The sequence below is a fragment of the Pezoporus flaviventris genome, unplaced genomic scaffold (assembly GCF_033815535.1).
Source record: "Pezoporus flaviventris isolate CSIRO_AGI_PZ_B2104156 unplaced genomic scaffold, CSIRO_AGI_Pfla_v1 ptg000025l, whole genome shotgun sequence".
Classification (NCBI taxonomy): Eukaryota; Metazoa; Chordata; class Aves; order Psittaciformes; family Psittacidae; genus Pezoporus; species Pezoporus flaviventris.
Window position 1 is genome coordinate 4,622,216 of NW_026892573.1, and position 12,486 is coordinate 4,634,701.

The 12,486-nt window shown below is 42.1% G+C and overlaps 1 protein-coding gene across 3 annotated transcripts in view; it reads left to right on the forward strand.

Annotated features, from left to right (window-relative positions):
• The first annotated feature begins 1,244 nt into the window (after window positions 1–1,244).
• The window catches only part of AKAP11 (A-kinase anchoring protein 11), a 46,169-nt gene continuing 34,927 nt past the window's right edge, over window positions 1,245–12,486 (forward strand). For all 3 annotated transcript variants that reach the window (XM_061457289.1, XM_061457291.1, XM_061457292.1), the window contains exons 1-2: window positions 1,245–1,367; window positions 8,349–8,456. In XM_061457289.1, the coding sequence (XP_061313273.1) occupies window positions 8,397–8,456 (60 nt within the window). In that variant the 5' untranslated portion in view covers window positions 1,245–1,367; window positions 8,349–8,396. The remainder of the gene's footprint in view (window positions 1,368–8,348; window positions 8,457–12,486) is intronic.

Sequence of the window (12,486 nt, forward strand, 5' to 3'; positions counted from 1 at the left end):
GGTGGTACTCACAAGAAAAATGCAACTTCTAAGGAAGTCAAGGTAGTCTCCCTCTGTCAGCCTCTAAAGTGGGCCAGGTTAGCACCTGAAATCCCCCAGTACTGAAAAAGCCAGAAAGCTAGCATCTTCTTATGGGATTTGGGGGGTTCACAGTGGAAGTCTGGTCCTGTTGTTCCTCCTTCTGAGCTTCAGTCTCATATGCTGAGTCTCAGAACGACCTGTGTGTGGATTCCAGGAGTCTGTTTTGGAGAGGAGCAGAGTTGTCAGCCTGCAGCATTAGACTGCCCATTGTATATTGCTCAACACACTTCCTCATTTGCGTCCCAGCTGTCAGGTTAGTGTCTGAAGGAGCTCCTGCTGAAATGCAGTAATGTTGGGAAGGTACGTGGTATTACAGAAAGAAATCCCAACAGCACATAAGCTTAAGCACACATCCCCACCACAACTCATGACGGATTTGAAAATCAATTGTATTACTTGCTGTGGTACATAAAGATATCAGACAGAACTGAGTTTAAAAAGGAGCAGAGAAGAGCACAGGAGTTTCAAGCAGGTTTTAAGAATCTTGCCTGTGCCTCGCCTGACTAACCCCATACTAGCCTCTACCCCATCTACCCCACTGAGGCAGCCAGCCAGCCGAAAGCAAGCCTCGCATGAGACGCGATGGAGCAACCAGCCGGCAGGCCTCCCGCCCAGGCTGACCAGGCAGGGGGAACCACTCCGCAAGCACACAGCCTCCCGAAGGCTTTGCGATGACTCCCAGCTACCGTGCCTGGCACGGAGAGGAGCATCAGGCTCTCCGCCACTCCACATATCCGCTGGGCCGCAGATCCCCACCGTGAACCGCGCCGGCCCACAGCGCTGCTATGCACGGGGCCGGGTGGGTGTGCTGAGGCGGGGAGGGAGCCGGAGCACCCAGCGGAGGGTAGGACTGCGGGCCTGCGAAGGCAGGCTGAGCGCGGGCAGACCCCTGAGCTCCCAAAGGGCACCGAACGCCCGCGGACGGCGCGCACGCCCCTCGCAGCGGGCGCGAGCGGAGACACCGGGCGCGCGCAACAGCTAAGTCCCGCCCTCCCGGGGGCCTCTAATTTCCGCCAATGGGGACGCGGCGGCAGCTGCCACGTGACGCATCCGCCCCCTTCTGCCGGTGGCGTCAGTCAGGGGAGGCGGGGTCGGTGTCGAAGCGTCGCGAGAGCGGAGGCGCGCGCTCGGCGTCAGGGGGGCGGGGCTGGCCTCGCCGGGGGGGCGGGTGTGGGTCGGCTTCGCTGCGGCGGGGACCCGGCAGTGGGGTTGGGGGTCCGTTCCCTGCCTCCGTTGCTGTTGGCTGTGGAATGGCCGCGGTTGCCGGGTGCTGAGGAGCCGGTCAGGTACGGGGCGCCCGCTCCCCACACCCTTCACCAACCATGCTCCGGTGCCGTGTCGGGGGTCGAGGGCCCCGCCGCTGCCGTGCAAGCTCAGGGCGGGGGACAGCGCTGAGGGCGGGGCTCGCTCCCACAGGTGGTCCGCTCCGCGGTGTGCTGGGGGGCCAGGGCAGAGCATCCCGCACTGCCCGTATCCGCGGTGCTGCTGGCGCCAGCCCAGCGGGCTTGCTGTGGCCCGGGACAGCGCACCTCCTTCGCGCGGGCCCGGCCGGCTCTCCGCGGGTGAGGTGTGCACACACCTGAGGGGAGGGAGGAAGGTAGGGCGCTGAGGGGGGCGGGGGCCGGCCCGGACGCCCTTGTACCGCAGCACGGGACTGGGGCACAAGGGGGTAACGCAGCGCTTCGGTCCGGGAGGGTGGGGGGGAGGGTGGCAGTGCTCGTAGCATCCCTCGCTCTCCTTCCTTCCCGAGGAGCCCCTCGGTAGGCGCCGCGGACTGCGGCGGAGGCCTGCCGGGGAGCGTCTGGGTAGGGGCCGATGATCCCTTTGGCTGGGGCTGTCTGCGGTCCCTGCTGTGCGTGTGTTGCTGTGGTTGGTGCTGGGAGGCTGAGTAAGTTCGCGTTAACCTTCCTCCTTGGTTGGCTTGCGGTTGGTGCACGCGGGTTAAGTAAGTTCACCCCCTTCTCGGTATTTCGCGTTTTAGAAGTGTCTCTTTCCCCTCCCTCCATCCCTCCTCGCGTCCTGCTCCCAATTCCTTTCTCAAGGGAGGAGGAACAGCAAGCATTGCTCATTTGCTTTCTTGGCTCCTTCGAGGGGCTTGCTTCATTACGACTGAAGTACCCTCCTCTGGTTTTCCCCCAGTATCTAACCTGGGGGGGTGGGGGGTGGAGAGAAGGCTATGAGCTGTAGATCCTGTATTATAATCTCCTTATCGAAGCCCTGATACATTGCCAGAGTGAGATGGGGAGGGGGAAAAGAAAGTTATAGTCTATCTGGAAAAGATCACTGATACTGAACTCAGTGGTAACAAAATCTGCTTAATTTATCCGTGTTACCCTTGGGCGGGGTTTTACGTTGTGTTGTATTTGCAGAATTATTTCCGAATTGTAAAGTTAGCCTTTGCTATTTGATATTGCCAATATTTAATTAATTTTTGTGAGATTAAGTGCTTTTAAGTAACTGTGGTCCTGTTTTCCTGGGGTATTTCTTGGTCTGCAGACAAGGTGATTTATTTGAGGCATTGTAATTCAATTATGCCATCTTGGGTGATGCCCTGGAATTTCATATTCTTCAAGGGTTCATTAAAATCTTTTGGTAGTTGAAAGGTATAGAGGTGGACAGTCTTAGTGTGGAAAAATAATAAGCCAGATCAGATTATTCCCTTTTTTTTTGTTATTTATTTGTTATGATACAATATAAAAAATAACCCCAAACTGACAATAACAACAACAACAAACCCCATCACTAAAAATCCTCCTAAAACAAATCTATAAAGTACCTCCTAAACATGGTATTCCCTGGTGAAGTTTTCTCTAAGGGGAAATCAGATCGTTTGAGAAAATGCTACTGCTTTCAAAATAATACCCTCCCAGCTTAACTGGTTTAATTGTGTTATGTATGAAAACCACAACAGAATAAAAGTACAGAAACTTATACACACCACAAAATCTAAACTGTGGATATTTCTGGTGCATCCAGTGATACCTTCTTCCCAGAATATCTGAATTCTCAAATACACCAGGACTGGGGTCTGATATTTAGTGATGATCTAGGCAGAGAAAATGAAGCATTCTTTTGAAATTGGTAAAGCTTAGTATTCATGTCATGCTTCTATGTGACAAAAATACAATGTAAAACAATTAGAACAAAACAAGAAAGAGCCAGCCTTTGACAACTGTTGCTAATGCTGACCAACAATGATGTATTACACACACACCCTTACCCTTTCCCCCCAGCTTTTCTTCGTGTGGATGCATCTGTGGTCAAGACAACTTGTTACTTTATAAATGGACTTTTTCAAGACTGCCAGCCCAATTAGTGAAAGTGATAAATCATTAGAAGTGAGAAATAGAAAAGGATCCATTAGACTGTTCTTCCTGCTTCTCAGTGTAGGCTTGTTTAGTTTGGTTTTCAGTGCAATTGTTTTGCTGAAGTTATAAATGAGTACATACTGTTGCTTTTAAGGTATTTTTGAATCTTATACTTGGAATCAATATTTCAAAACTCAGTAATTGATTAAACTTTGCTTTTGCCAATCATCAGTACAATTTGTTTGGCTGCTTCAAAGAATAAAAGAAAAAGAAAAGGTACTTTTTTTTGTAAAAGAAAGATTTTTTGTTTTTTCTTTAACAGTACTACCGCAAAAATACTTGTTTGAAACATAATCAGATTCATTCAATGACACTGTTGTCATTCTGTTGCATCTTTGGAAATTTAATAAGACCATATTACATTTAGTTCAAATGTATTGCCTAAACAGTTCAAATTCCTCATGTCTTTGTATGCCTATAACATAGGTGTGCGCATGTACACATACACCCCTATAGCTATTTAAGGGATGTACTTAGCACTTTCACATTTTACAGAAAAAGGATCAGTTTTTTCCTTTTTTGCCAGATGATTCTCAGTACACACTGACTTAATAAATTTAGGCATAGAATAAATTTATGCAAAGAGATGGAATCCGTGACAGAATTCCTGTTGGATTCCATTAAACTGATTATTTAATTTTGCTTCGTACATATATTCAAACAAGATTGGAAAGGCTGACCAAATGTTTACTACATGGTCCGATAAAGGGGGGTTTTCTCTGCAAATCACTGGAAAAATGAATTTGTAAAATGGTTTGGATTGGAAGGGACATTTAAAGGTCATCTACTTCAACCCCCCTGCAGTGAGCAGGGACACCATCCACTGGATCAGGTTGCTCAGAGCCTTTCCAGCCTGACCTTGAATGTCTCCAGGGATGGGGCATCTACCACCTCTCTGGGCAAACAGTTCTAGTGTTTCACCACCCTCATTGTAAAAAATTTCTTCCTTAAAGCTGTTACCCCTTGTCCTATCACTACAGGCCCTGCTAAAAAGTTTGTTCCCATCTTTCTCACAAGCCCACTTCAAATATTGAAAGGCCGCAATAAGGTCTGCCTGGGACCTTCTCCAGGCTGAACAAGCCAAACTCTCTCAGCCCTGTCTTCTTAGGAGAGGTGCTCCATCCCTCTGATCATTTTGGTGGCCTTTCTCTGGACCTGCTCCAACAGGTCCATATTTTTCCTGTGGTGAAGACTCCAGAGATGAGCACAGTACTGTGGGTGGGGTCTCACCAGAGTGTAGTACAGGAGGAGAACCGCCTCCGTCAGCCTGCTGGCCATGCTCCTTTTTGATACCTCTCAGGATACAGTTGGCTTTCTGGGTTGCAAGGACACGTTGTCGACTTATCTCCAGCTTTTTATAGACCAGTACCAGCCAAGTCCTTCTGTACAGGGCTGCTCTCAATCCCTTCATCCCCCAGCCTGTGTTGATATTGGTGGTTGACCCGACCTAGGTGCAGGACCTTGCACTTCGCCTTGTTTAACCTCATGAGGTTTGCATGGACCCACTTCTCCAGCTTGTCCAAGTCCCTCTGGATGGCATCCCATCCCTCAGGTGTATCAACCGCACCCCTCATCTTGGTGTCATCTGTAGACTTGCTGAGGGGGTGCTCAATCCCACCGTCTGTGCATTGGTAAGATACTGAAGAGTACTAGACCCAATACAGGTCCTTGAAGGACACCACTTGTCACCAATCTCCATTTAACACTGAGCCCTTGACCATAGCACTCTGCGTATGACCATCCAACCAGTTCCTTATCCACCAAATAGCTCATCCATTAAATCTGTATCGCCAGTTCAGGGAGAAGGATATCGTAGGGGGTGTGTCAGAGGCTTTACAGGAGTCCAGATAGATGACTAGCTTTTTGTTTGTTCACTGATCTAGTCACTGTCGTAAAAGGCCACTGGGGTGGTCAGCAGGACTTGCCCTTGGTGAAGCTGTGCTTCTTGCTTGAGTTACCTCCCTGTCCTCCGTGTGCCTTAGCATGGCTCCTAGGAGGATCTGTTCCGTGATCTTCCCGGGCACAGAGGTGACACTGGCAGGTTGCTAGTTCTCAGGATCCTGCTTTCTACTGTTTCTAAAAGGGTGTGATATTGCCCTCTTTCCAGTAACAGGGGGATTCGCCTGACTGCTATGAGTTTTCAGTTATCATGGAGTGTGGCTTGGTAATTACATCAGCTGGTTCCTTCAGGACTCTGGGATGAATCTCATCAGGTCCCACCTATCTTGGTGGGTACCACCAAGTCTGAGTAATGGCAACTAGGCTATAGCTTTCTAGCAGCATGGAGGCTACCAGGGCTTCCTGTTTGTTGCCCATGCTGTGTGTTTAAGGGTAATCTAACTTGATAGAAAGGTAGAGGTGTTTAAACTCAGTATGGGTATTTATTAATTACTCTCATGATCAGTTGTTTGTTTTTTTTTTTTTGGGTGCCTACTGATAGTTATTTAGTAACAGGAAAGTCCTGTTCCTCTTACAGCTGATACTTCTCCCTTTTATTCCCCCTTTTTTTGAGTTTACAGTAGGAAATTAAATTTAATAGTTGAACACAATATGCAGAAGTGAAAATAATTTTAAATGGTAGGTTTTATTTACACAAGAAATAAGCTACTTCCAGGCTGTTTTGTTTGGTCGTGCTTTCACTTCCTTTGCAGTTAGTTTCACAGTTTGGGTATTGGACCATTATTCTTTTGAAAACGGATAATGGTTTTATATAGTAAAAAGAATACTTTTGAGTTGTCTTGTTGGACAGGTGGAACCCTTCAGATGTCTCTGAAATTGATGATGGAGAACTGAGATGCTAAAGGTGGTGGGGCGAACCTGTGTATAATTCAACTACCAAAGGACAGGATGCAGACAAGACAAAATGGTTATGGTTTAATGCTGATCAGCTAGTACAGTTTATATACAGCATTTTTCAGAGTCTTTGCACTGTGATGTACAAGTCTTTTGGTTTCATGAGGTAGGTGAGGCTGCAGGAGGCTCTGTGATGATGCTTGGGTCTTCAGTTTACTAGCTGATGCCACAGGAACAAGCCTACTGCCTCAAGGCAGTGTAACTGTACCTGAATAAATACTGTGGAACCCAACATGGTTATAAAGTCATCTTCATGATTTTGCTGTGCTGGGCTTTGTTAAAATTACTGCAAGGAGTGATCAGTCCAGAAATGTAGAGTTCAAGTAATTGACTTGATCATGTGGGAGAACCCACAGATGGGTTGTCTTAGGACAAGGATGAGTCTAAGAGTATTTCCCTGATATGATTAGATTAACAGGGTGGATTAGCCATTTAAGGTACAATGGTAGGGACAAGTGAGGTGGTGTTTTTTCTAATTGCTTGATACTGTTTAATGGATTTTTTTTTTTTAATTTTTTTTTTTAAATAAAGGAGTCTTAACAGAAGCATCATTGTGGTTTTTATAATCTTCCGTCCAGAGAATTTTACTATTACTTGAGTTTTTTATTTATATTTATTACGTTTATATCTAATATATATAATCTGTTTAATATGTACCAAGCTGCTTCATATCGTTGTCGTAATTTTATGTATGTCATAATACACCAGTTAAGAGAGATGCTGTGCTCCAAAGAGAAAATGTTGCAGTTTATTTATACAACTTTTTTTCTAAGATTCTAGCAAGTTCATCTTTAGGAAGGAAAGCAGAAATCAGAGTGGAATGTGAATAGCTGTACTTAATAATCTCTTGCTACTGCATTGTTGAGGTTTTCCTTTTATAGGTGCTGGGGGAGAGGGTGGGGGAAGATTAGGAACACAGTTACTTGATGCCACTACTCATCTTCTTATTTAAATTACATATACTCGAGAACAAGCCCATATAAAGATTTCTTTCCCATATAAAGGTTAAGTGTGGGCTTCAGATGGGATCAAGCAAACCAAGCCAGTCAGTTGTGGAAAGGAGACCTATACTCTGATGTCTTGGTATTTATTTTTTATTTTGCAGTCATTTTTACATGCATTAGCTTTGTACCTGGTTTATTTTGGACAGTCTAGGAGTTCTTTTTTCCTGGCTAAATTATGTGACCATGGGAAAAGTTGAAGTATTAAAACTTATATAGTACTTAAAAGCCCCACACCTGCTTTCTGTCATTATTAATTTATTGCCTGTTTTGGGGGATGCAGAGATTAATAAACCTAACTATTTTGTTTCTTTTCATTGCTTGTGATTAAAAAGGGAAACTTGAAAAACTTCTTTTTATTTCATGGCTGTTTTTTTTTTTTTTCTTGTTGTTAGAATTAAACTTCAGATCAAGAAGGGTAGCTGTCTCAAGCAGAAACTTCTGACCTACTTTGGTGAAGTTAAAGAGTAGCTGCTAAATACGTCTTTGGTCGCCTATGTTTTGTCAGCAAAGACAGGTCTGTTCAGAGCAGTGCCAGAGAACGAGATTGTTGATACATGTTAGCCTGAGCAGGAGTCACATGTGTTTTTCTGTAGTAAAGTTGATAGGAATAAATAGGCCAGTTAGTGGAGTGGATAAGTAGTATGTTTTCCTCTCAAGATTGTTGAAGGGTAGTTCCAGTGCATTGTACGTTACAGGAATCGGCTGATAAATGTCACCAGAGTATCAGCAATTAGTGAAACAATATTTAATGTCTGTCCTGTGTCCCCGTTTACCCCCCCCCATCCCTCCCTGCCCCATGCAGCCTTCAAATGTAGCTAAAAAAATAAGTTGGAAATAACTGTAAGGTCTATATTCTACATTTCATGCATCATTTTAAAAATCATTAAGGCAGCACTTCTTTAAAGGCAGCCATCAGCATGGACAGTGTGCTGCTTAATCTGTCTCAGTTTTAAAATGCTTTCATTGGTGTTTGTTCTGGCTACTTGCATTTGCAAAATGTATACAAACTGAGGAAACATAAAAGTATAAATGTTTTTCATAGGTGTTTTTGAGCTGACTTCTTTCATCAAGTACGAAGATTGGTAAAATCATGGATCTCTATGCCAGGGCTCAGGGCAACCGGATGAAACCAAGAATATCTGTGAAGAAGGTAATTATCTGTATGTAATAAAAAATAAAAGTTAGAGCTTTTTGATCTTCATTGCAGCAGTCTAGTAATGAACAAAGTGAACTGGTAGGTTTGGTTGGGTTTTTTGGGTGTTTTTTATTTTCTTTATATGTTTTAATTTTGGTTGTCTAACAAGGAGGCAAAAGAGCTGACTTTGCTTTATGTTTTGACATTTTTAGCGTGGTTGAACTAGGAGAGAGAATAATTTAAGAAAAGGGTGCATGCTTTTGGCTTTGCCTTTAGTTTTAAGGTGATATGGTAAAATGATGTATTTGCTAAAATTTGCCTTTTTTATTAGAGTATAGCTTTTTATTTTGATTTTTCAAGTTATATGTAATAAAATATAAATATATAGTGTTAATTAAAAACTTCCATAAAGTCTATATTAAGGCTTATTGTAAAATCTTTATCTTCAGATCTTGTTTTTTTGACTGTCTTATTCTTGTGTTTACATGAACTTCTAGGCAGTACTTTGGCGAAAATATGTCTAGCATTTATGAAAGCTGTTAGTGTTGGTTGTTTTATTTTTAAACAATATTTATGTATGTATTCTTTTAAAATTTGTCATTTTAGCCTGGAGAACATAAATAGTCCTCAGATTTTCTTGCAACTTCTGTAAGTGCTTACTCAAATGAAGGTTGCAGTTTACCCTGAAAGAACAAGTTTATTCAGTCATACTTCTTGAAGTAGTTAAATACAGATATTTTTCTAGGTCTTTCCGGGTTACTAATGGATTCTTTACTTGCAACTGTGTGCAATGCTTAAGAGGAGAAACTGAGCAAAGAAGTTTCTTATCACATGAAAATTGCAATCTTTTATTCCATAAGTAGATTTTCATTGGGTTAAGGAAGCTGTGTCTGAGATATATATCCTGTAGAAACTGCTTGAATGCAAAGGTAAGCATTATGAGACTGCCTGGCAGGTAAACGGTTGTTCCAGGTCTTGATATGGAATAACTGCCATACATTAAGCAATTTGTAATAGTGGGTGATATTCTCTCAGTGTAAGACAGATGCTATGAAAACTTTTATTTTACTGTTATGAGAAGTCTGCAGCTCAGAGTTCTGTAACCACAGTAATTTTGCATTTTTAATCTGAATATAAAGTGGATTTTAGAGGACTTTTTCAGTCTGCCCTTTATTTGTTTTTCCTCTTCAGTTTAAAAAACAAACGAACCAACAAACTCCCCATAGGTTTTTAGATCTTTGGGTTGCAAAACATCTTTCTAGTAATGTCAGTGGCCAGTGATTCCTCACTGATTCTAATGGATGCCTAAAATATTACCTCTGTGAACTGCTCCATTAATTGCCAATGAGCATTCTGGACTGTGTGGCTCTATGAACATGAATTTGACCTTTCTTGGTTGTATTGCAGAATTCTTCATCCAGCCAGACTTCAGTGTTTTGGTCTCTTGATGTTTCCCTGAGGAGCGGCTATTTAGATTATAGTGTGGAACTTCGATTCTCCCTCACAGACCCAGACAGTAGGGTTGTCAGAATCACAGTTTCATCTTCTGTTGAATCACAGCTTGCAGTCTGATTCATGTCGTCTTTGCAGTACTTAAGAGGAGTTGTTGAAGTATTAGGTCTTAAAAATCAGTACATGGCTGTGTATGTACATTTAAAGCCTAAGTTTCCATTTTTACAAAATGACTTCAAGATATTTAGTCAATTTAAATCCTACAGCACATGAAATCAGGAATAGCTTCTTTGTTATGCAAGAGCAGAGTAAACATTAAATACCACTCTCCAACACTGGACTTGATTTCTCTGCAGATTATGGCACCTTACAGGTTTGTGGGTTGTTTGAAATGTTAGAGAGCAGTTGTTTTAAAACAATCCATTAGTATTGAGTTTCCTCCAGTATACTGTGAAGGATCCATAATGACTTCTTGATTTGCTGGCCACAAAGGAGACAATGCAAAACTTTGAATTGCTCATTTGAGCTAGAGGTTTTCATTCTTCAAGTCTGTCTCATTCACATGCATGTAAGTTTGAAATCTGTGCTCGGATTGAAATAGGATTTCTTGCAAGACATGTTACTTCAGAATTTTGTGAGGAAGAAATACACAGACCTAGGAAGTAGAGCTTTATAGATTGCTTGGTTGTTTGTTGTTTTGTTGGGGTTTTTTTTGACTGTTATGTTAATGTATACTGGAAGAAGTTGTACAATTCATACAAACAAATGGCATTCTTTTGTTGAAGATGATCTCTTGTCCTTACCTAAACTGAGATATGATATTCTTGGGAACTTGCTGATTTTCAGTTTTTAATGGCATGTCTCCTAGACTGGAGCTTTGAGAGAACTTACTTTCATTGTTGTGTGTAGGATAGGAGGATTTCTCTGAAATTGAGGCCAGTCCTTTGCTGTCACAAGTACTATTTTGGTAACAATTTGAAGAAGTCATTAAATACAGTCTCACAATTAATGAGGAGAGATTAAAAAAAAAAAATATTTACTGTGGTTTCTTTTTGAACCACACTGCTGTAATATGAATACCAGACTGAAGCTATTCAGAGCAAATTCAAACCTATTTTTTCATGGATGTCACTGTTCATCAGCCTGAATATTTTTTGTCTGTCGCTGATGTTCACCCTTGTGATGTTTTTACAGTTGGTGATCTGTCCTCTGTTACCCTTGTTTTTTTGGAAACTGTGTAAACTAAGGTTTTAGTCTGCTTTTATATGAAAGCCTCTGCATTCCAGTGATTATCCTTCATAGTCCTACTTTCTCTGCTTGTTGTGAGTTAATCTTCTTTTTACATGTGGATGATACTGTATGTGCAATTACACAGGATGTCCTTCTCAGTGACTCTGATGTCAGTTCTTTCACTAAAGCATGTGTACTGGGGTCATGTTTTCTATTTTCAGTGCTGTATCACATAGACCGTTCATTGCTATAGCACCATCAAGAAGTCAACTCGGATCTTTTATTTCCCAGGTTGTGAATTCACAATTCTATTTTAAAGGTTGCTTTTAGTTTTTAAGGACAAACTTTGTACTTCCTACAATTGCACAATGTGGGAGTATTTTAGGATGCAGGTTGTTCTTGTATGATTTGCTATTCTTCCTGTCAGCTGGTAACACCTGGTTACTTGAATTATCATCAGATTTTATGTACATATTTCTTTCTCTTTTTTTTTTACTTCTTTTTTTTTTTACTTTTTTTTTTTTACTTTTAAAATTTATTAACAGTGATGGTGCTTGACTTCAGTCTCAAGATAAATTTTGAAAAAGCTGGTTACTGGGTTACTGACCAAAATCTACTCTACCATCAAAAAAACCGCTTTGCAATCTCCATTTGAGCAAATGAAACAGTTTATTTAGTAAAATCGTCTTTTTCTGGTTTTGTTAACTCATCATATATTTCATTATTTAAGTGTAAATAATCTATGTAAGTCCAGATAGATAAGATCTTTTCTCTATGTATGTATTATGCCTGTTAATTTCCCCATCTTTATTCTCTTCATTTTCTGAACTCCTTAATATTCATTAACAGAATCTTAAAACTACGCATCACTTCTTCCTCCTTCTCTTTAAATATGTATATTTTATCTCTTCAGTTATGTTGTGCCACCATCAGAGTGCTACCAGACCTACATACAGTCTTGCATGCTGGCTCTTCCAGACCAGAGGGAGATTTATCCAACTGTTGCATCTTTCTTTTTCTGCCACTTCCACTTAGCGATCTCCAGAATCTTGAATTTTCCTTCACCTCAGTAGTCCCTGATATGATACTCCTGTTCTAGTTACCTGTCCTGCCCCTCAGGATGTTAAAAACTAGGGAAGAGTACTTGCTTATAGATAAAGTCTGTAATAGTTTTAATAGCTTGTAGCCTTAGAAAACCGAACTACTAGAGAATAATGATGAGCCCTTCTCAGTCTGAGTCACTGTTGGCCTGCAAAGGATTATCAGGTCACATTGTATGAGTATTTTTTCTCACTATTTTGAGCACTGCTAAAATTATTGTAGAAGCTGAAAATGAGGCATTTCAACGTGCTGGTCTGGCTTC